Genomic DNA, 7,709 nt, shown 5'->3' on the forward strand with positions numbered 1-7,709 from the left:
GGGACGTCCCTAACCCATACCTTCACAATTTTAAATGTAAACTCCAATGAGTCGCTATTCATAAAAACTTAGGCTACCGTATTTATTATGAAATAAAATTACTATAACATGTATCATATATAATGAACATTATTTCAATAGATACCGGCGCAGGATTATAATTTATACAATTAATTCTATGAATATTCTCATTATAAAATCAGTACGCGTGGGATACATTTTGTACTATTGACCAATCATTTTGAAAGTAAACAGATAAGGACGCATCATGGGGCGGCGCTGTTTAGCGTGCAGTAAAATCCAAACCAAAGCACATGCGACACGAACACAGCAACAAAAAAAACGGTAAATTAGGAATTTTTTGTAGTTCAATAAGTTGTTTATTTTAATACATTCGTATCACTAACTATTTTGTGACTTTTCTTTTACTATTTGTTTCTTTTACTTCGACTTTTTACGAATATAGGCTTACATAATGCTTGGCTTGCTATGTTATGTTAATAACCATTTGTAATGATTATGTTTAGACTTTGACCTAGCCTACTATCAGATACGTTTTATTATAGGCATTGTTCATGTTGCATTGTATTGTGTAACGATAAGTATAATAAATCTATTGGCTAGAATAATGACGTTACAGCAACAGGTGATGGGCGTGGTTTGAATGGATACATTATTGATGGACTTCTCCTTAAACCAATCGGTTGCTAGAACATGAGGGGCGTTTTCCACAAATTGCACTGCAGTATTCTTCTATGGGAATGAAACCGTATAGTAAAATAATAGACCGCTGCTGACCGCGCGACAGTCATCGGAAGCCCTGGATTGTGAGCAATGGAAAACATGTTACTGGACCTCGTGAACACAGATCCGCATATTCAGAGTGGATAGATGTAAGTGATGCCCTTGCACGAAAATGTCTGGCTGAACGGAACGGTTGTAGCCTATGATAAAGATTCATGCCCCAATTTGAGAGCCTGGTTTCACGTCAAGTGACGTTCCTGGCTGTCAGCATCTGTATGCCTATCGACTTTATATTCATTTACGCGCCTATCCTTGGAAATAGGTTTGTGCATTGCTGCCGCCCAAAATTCAAGTGTGTAGTTTACCTTGACAAACGTCCGGTATTTCTGCATGGTATTTTCATTTGAGCCTATATAATTCGGGGTGTCTAGTGAATGTCATATGCCCTCAATAAGTGAAAAACACCTGGATGACTGATTTGATCACTTTTATGTCATCTATAGGTTTTCTGTGCCGATTTTAAGTTTGTGGTAGACTTATATTTGTCTGATTTTTGCTTGGCTAAAGTAATATTTGTTTTGTTTTTAGGTCACTGCTGCAATCCAATTTGAATATAATTAGTGCCAATCATCGTTGTTGGAGAAGTGGACCATCCCTTTTATTCCACCTGTTGTTCCCCACATGAGAAAAGATGGGGAATAGATTATCTGAACCACAGACCTTCCTCTCGAGAATCCCCTTCTTTCAGTCGTTCCATATTGCCATTTTGGGACTGGACTCTGCAGGTAAAACGACTGTCCTGTACAGGTTGCAGTTCAATGAGTTTGTCAACACAGTGCCTACCAAAGGCTTCAACGCAGAAAAGGTCAATGTGTCTTTGGGCGGCCACAGGATGGTGACCTTCCATTTCTGGGACGTGGGTGGTCAAGAGAAGTTGCGTCCATTGTGGAAGTCATACACACGCTGTACCGATGGAATTGTATTCGTGGTGGACTCTGTAGATACCGAACGCATGGAGGAGGCTAAAACAGAGCTCCATAAAATCGCCAAGACCGGAGACAACCAGGGAGTGCCACTGCTGGTGGTGGCTAACAAGCAAGACCTGAGACACTCTCTGAGCCTGGCGGAGATTGAAAAGGCGCTAGCGTTGAAGGAACTGGGCCCTGGCACGCCTTGGCACCTGCAGCCCACCTGTGCCATCATAGGAGACGGACTGAAAGATGGCATGGAGAGACTCCATGACATGATCCTTAAACGGAGAAAAATGCTCCGCCAACAGACGAGAAAGAGATGATCAAGCAGTGAACTGAATCTCTTGTTTTAAATGAAGGACAAAATGAGATGTTCTCGCACCTGGGTGGATATAGGAATTCTCCCATAGGCTCGGCACACTGAGTTGTATCAGTCAATGTTAAACTGTAGGTTCTCGTGTCTCAGACAGCAAACTCTCTTGCTTCATCTTCAGTATTTGTTCCTTTTTAGTGGTTGAGAAAGCACTATGAAGGTAAAGGATTTGTGGTTTATGATTTTATATAGGAATTTAAGTTGTCGTTACAAAGAAGGGTTTTGATCCTTGGTAGTAGACCATTAGTAATGGCTACTTCAGAATTGAACACCAAAAATGACAAGTTTGATGAACAGAAAAAATAAGTCACTTTTCTTTACAAAGGTTAGTGGAAGGACAACAAAGGGAACCTTTGAACCTTGTAAAGAGTGCCTAAGCTACTTTTTAATGTTGTACCTTTTTGTATTTTTTTTTACAGTTTTCTTTCTTTCTCAAAAGGAAGGTACGGTCTTGCGCTTCTTGTCTGTCTAGTGTACCTCTGTTTGTTTGTTAATGCACTTTCAATTACTTTTTGATGGAGTTTACAGCCTTGAGGTTTCCCAATAGAGCTTTTTACACAAAGAGTTTAGTTGCTTCAAAAGAAGCCAACTGTACTGGGTCCCTATTGACCACATGGACAATAGATGGGATTTGTGTTTCATGTTTTCATCTTAAATAAAGCCTCTTTACAGCACTGCTTTTTTTTTGTATGAAGGATATTGCTATTTTGATTATTTGTCACTCTAATATTTTTTGAGAAGTTCTGCAGATCTGATAAACCTGATGTGATGTGTAAAATGTACAGTTGAAGTCGGAAGTTTACATACACTTAAGTTGGAGTCACTAAAACTCGTTTTTCAACCACTCCACACATTTTTTGTTAACAAACTATAGTTTTGGCAAGTCCGTTAGGACATTTAATTTATGCGTGACAAAAGTATTTTTTTCAGCAATTGTTTACATACAGATTGTTTCACTTATATTTCACTGTATCACAATTCTAGTGGGTCAAAACTTTACATACACTAAGTTGACTGTGCCTTTAAACAGCTTGGACATTTTCAGAAAATTGTCATGGCTTTAGATGCTTCTGATAGGCTAATTGACATAATTTGAGTCAGTTGAAGGTGTACATGTGGATGTATTTCATGGGCTACCTTCAAACTCAGTGCCTCTTTGCTTGAGATCATGGGAAAATCAAAATAAATCAGCCAAGACCACAGAAAACAATTGTAGACCTCCACAAGTCTGGTTCATCCTTGGAAGCAATTTCCAAATGCCTGAAGGTACCATGTTCATCTGTACAAACAATAGTATGCAATTATTAACATCATTGGACCACGCAGCCATCATACCGCTCAGGAAGGAGACACGTTCCGTCTCCTAGAGATGAACGTCCTTTGGTGCGAAAAGTGCAAATCAATCCCAGAACAACAGCAAAGGACCTTGTGAAGATGCTGGAGGAAACGGGTACAAAAGTATCTATATCCACAGTAAAACGACTTCTATATCGACATAACCTGAAAGGCTGCTCAGCAAGGAAGAAGCCACTGCTACAAAACCGCCATAAAAATTCAACATTAATAGAACTGTTTGGCCATAATGACCATCGTTGTGTTTGGGGGAAAGGGGGAGGCTTGCAAGCCGAAGAACATCCCAACCGTGAAGAACGGGGGTGGCAGTATCATGTTGTGGGGGTGCTTTGCTGCAGGAGGGACTGGTGCACTTCACAAAATAGATGGCATCATGAGGAGGAAAATTATGTGGATATATTGAAGCAACATCTCCAGACATCAGGAAGTTAAAGCTTGGTCGCAAATGGGTCTTCCAAATGGACAATGACCCCAAGCATACTTCCAAAGTTGTGGCAAAATGGCTGAAGGACAACAAAGTCAAGGTATTGGAGTGGCCGTCACAAAGTCCTGACCTCAATCCTATAGAGAATTTGTGGGCAGAACTGAAAAAGTGTGCGCGAGCAAGGAGGCCTAATAACCTGACTCAGTTACACCAGCTATGTCAGGAAGAATGTGCCAAAATTCATCCAATATATTGTGGGAAGCTTGTGGAAGGCTACCCAAAGCGTTTGACCCAAGTTAAACAATTTAAAGGCAATGCTACCAAATACTAATTGACTGTATGTAAACTTCTGACCCACTGGGAATGTAATGAAAGAAACAAAAGCTGAAATAAATAATTCTCTCTACTATTATTCTGACATTTCACATTCTTAAAATAAAGTGGTGATCCTAACTGACCTAAGACAGGGCATTTTTACTAGGATTAAATGTCAGGAATTGTGTGAAAAACTGCGTTTAAATGTATTTGGCTAAGGTGTATGTAAACTTCCGACTTCTACTGTATGTCTTCAGATTCTCATATTTGAAAGAAACTGAAGTAAATCAACAATGACTTTTGGTTGCTCATGCTCACTCTTTGTACCGATAGATTATGAATCTCCCTTATTTCTCTTTCTGAAAGTAAACAAGATGGATATGATTGAGGTGATGGGGAGTGTTTACTTGCAGTGTGATTATAGGGCCTGGAGTCCTTTTATGTTTTCTGGAGCCAAGAGGATCAGCAATGCAGCAGGGCAGTCTACTCTGTGCATGCCAAGCCAGATGACATACCCTGTACAACAGGCTGGGGCTGGGGAGGCAGAGCATTTTTGTAATGGGGAGAGGCTGTTGTCACATAGCTCAGTGAAGTGATGCCTGTTGCTCACCCATCCCTTCAGAGCAATTGTAACCTTGTGCTGTAGAGCAACAGGGGGAGCACCAGTTGACCTACTAAATATAGTCCTATATTTGCCCCTGTTATTCTGTTCTTTTCCAATGCTCCACTTCTCTTTGTTAACGTGATGTATTTGACAAAATTATTAGATCTGTTTTTGTAATGGTCCTGTATGTTATAGATGCCATTTCACTGTCCTTTTCCCCCCAATTCAAATGATATTAGTAATGTTAAACCTACACCACATTTTACAATGTCTCTCTTTGATTGATATGCATCAGGTTTTAAAGAAAGACAGTACGGCCTCAGGTCCAAGATTCATTTTGAGGTGTCACTCATCTGTGTTGAACAACTCCCCAGTTTGTTTTCCAAGGAAGGAAACCCTGTTGGATTGCAGCGACATATTCCTGCTATTCCCATTTCCTGCTCTCCATTCTAGGAAAGGGAGGTAATGGGAGTGAGTGTGAGTCTGATCATGGGACTGGTCGCCCCTTATCCCTGTTTTGGCGTCCGATCCTGATACATGCCTGGTGGCAGGGTCTCTTCCTTTCATCCTCTGATGTAATTAACTAGGGATTAGGATTGGACATAGTTTTGGAAATCCTAAAACTGGTTTCCTTTCTCACACTTTGCTTTTGCTAACTCAATTATAAACTAACATGGAAAAGTAATATTCATGGCCTGTAATGGCCCGTCGTCACATGATATCCCTGTGCCCAACTAGTTTCCTGGACTTCTACTAGGCAGTGGGTTTTATTTGACCGCTTGGCCCTGGCTGAGGTCAACTCTGTGACGATAGTAAGTCCCTCTCCTCAGTGACAGGATCACTGTAGCAAAAGGCATTGTCTCACGTCTGCTCTGGCAACTGCGTGTCACGTTAGGAAGACAATTGTAGGAAAGGGGAAAACCACTCCTCATTCCACTACTCTACTAGCTAACCTTGAGATTAGAAATGTCGTGGGTTAACTCACTTTCTCAAAGGGCAATAAAATGTACATCGTCTGTCTTCTGGAGCAAGTCGGAATCAAATATTTCCTCTACCTGTGTAGTAAACATATATTTTCTCTAACTGTGTAGTAAACATATATTTTCTCTAACTGTGTATACATTTTCAAGCTGTGTACACTGTACTCAAGGGAAGTAGCAATAATGCATACTCCTCTGCTGCTCATTATGCAGGGCTATCATATCAGGATTCATCTGTCTTTTTCCTGTCTTAGCGAGCGAGTGGCCTATTTACATGTGAATTCTTCCATCGTCCTAGCAGCCTTTCTGAAAGTTGGGTGAACGGGGCCACCTGCAGGGGGGAAGAAAAGGGGAGGGAAAGAAAGACAGAGAGCTCTAGAGAAGCTTGCTCTTGCTCGTCATTGGTGTAAGGAAGCTCTCTTTCCATTAATCCTCAAGAGGCATGAAAAGAGAGACTGAGAAGAAATGAACAGGACCAGATGGGTGTGTAACATTTGGCCCCTCAAGTTTTCTGAGCAATAAAAACACTAGCAAATCAGCTCCAAGTGATTTTAATTTGGAAATCTGTTCCAAAGTATTCCCACGCATAATAGATATATGTGATCGTATACAAATGTAAGCAAGGATTGAAAGTATTATGTTTTAGTCAAATATATCATTTGGGCTTCAAATTTGCAGTCTTCAAATTATTTGTCATTATGTTCTCGCCTCCTGACTATCCGCTCAAGAAAAAAATCAGCCTGCGGCTTAATGTAGTTTATGATCTTTGGCATATAATCTTTCATTGGTCCCATAGATTAATTAATTATCCATTTATTAGGATTTCTAACTTTCTGAATCATTGTGAATATTTTCCTAGAAATTATCCATTTAATATTCTGGGTCTTGGAAGTCATGGGAAGTAAGACCAATAAACATTGTGTTATCCTTGCTGTTGTTGCTTGTGGTGATTATTTTTGATAAAATATCGCTCAGTTGGTTTGGATATCCTGCTGGCAACGCCATCACTATGAGTTAGTTCATTAGCTACTCACTGAATGTGAATGTGATTTTATTATTCCTGTCTGGGCTGTTTTGCTATGCATAGAAGTCAGTGCTGCCTGCGTGTTCATGTGATGGTATCCCCTGCCTTACCCTGTGTGGAAGGCTCTGTGATGGCATCCCCTGCCTTACCCTGTGTGGAAGGCTCTGTGAAAGGCTCATTGTCAAGGTGATGATTGCTTTGTCAACTCTTGTGTGTGACTGAGAGGGCTTGAATGTTGGCAGCTGTGATCTGAATGGGAGACTGTCAATGTGAGAGAGGGGGACACAGAGAGAGAGAGAGGTAATGTGTAGATTACTTTGTCATTCTCTGCCATTCGGGCCATACACACACACACACTATATATGTATGAAAAAACTCCCGCCAGTCTAGTCATTGTGAAGCACAAGCCTGTGAAATCTGGCTTTCGTTTCATTTGTGCATGAAGGATTAGGACAGGGGAAAACTGAAGTCCCCATAGCTTTGTAGTGGCTCCATTGTCTGGTGGCAAACGTCAGGGAAAGTTGTGACCTGCAAAAGCAAGGGTTCAACTCAAAGGACTGATTCTTTTGGTGAGGGGGATGCTGGAGAAAATATATTTTGATGGAGGCAGCTCAAATCTAAATAGGCTAGTTGTGAAGCATTTTGTTCCACTTGTTGTCTCACCAACTTGTTTACTTTGAACGATGTTTATGAAAAATGACACATTGTTTTGTCCCTCTCTGTTTTGCATAGATTTTCAAATCAGCCTGTCATAAGGATGTCGGGCCTAAAATGAAGTTGCAAACCATGAGAGGGTTCTTTTGAGAGGTTTGTGTAATGTGCCATACGATACAGAAGTTAATGCAGTTGCCCCTCCTGACTTTGTTCTTGTCTTTGTCCCATTGCATTTCATTCCTGTTCCATACAGTATGTCACTAATGC

General features: G+C 40.7%; 1 protein-coding gene across 3 annotated transcripts; it reads left to right on the plus strand.

Moving 5' to 3' along the window:
* Positions 1–234: 234 nt before the first annotated feature.
* On the plus strand, positions 235–2,762 carry LOC110515923 (ADP-ribosylation factor-like protein 4A). Of its 3 annotated transcripts, XM_090230708.1 has the most exons (3): positions 291–345; positions 712–893; positions 1,333–2,762. In XM_090230708.1, the coding sequence occupies exon 3, from the start codon at positions 1,436–1,438 to the stop codon at positions 2,036–2,038; it is 603 nt and encodes a 200-aa protein (XP_090086834.1). In that variant the 5' UTR covers positions 291–345; positions 712–893; positions 1,333–1,435; the 3' UTR covers positions 2,039–2,762. The 3 variants fall into 3 exon arrangements, with proteins under 3 accessions (XP_021450319.1, XP_021450314.1, XP_090086834.1); XM_021594644.3 differs by lacking the exon at positions 712–893 and having other exon boundaries at positions 235–345; XM_021594639.3 differs by having other exon boundaries at positions 250–893.
* The last annotated feature ends 4,947 nt before the right edge of the window (positions 2,763–7,709 follow it).

Source organism: Oncorhynchus mykiss, chromosome 3 (genome assembly GCF_057628025.1).
Source record: "Oncorhynchus mykiss isolate SJ-2025 chromosome 3, ASM5762802v1, whole genome shotgun sequence".
NCBI classification, from domain to species: Eukaryota; Metazoa; Chordata; class Actinopteri; order Salmoniformes; family Salmonidae; genus Oncorhynchus; species Oncorhynchus mykiss.

Bases quoted from the DNA above. Each gene is read 5' to 3' on its own strand.
- LOC110515923 (XM_021594644.3), top strand. From the start codon at position 1,436: ATGGGGAATAGATTATCTGAACCACAGACCTTCCTCTCGAGAATCCCC.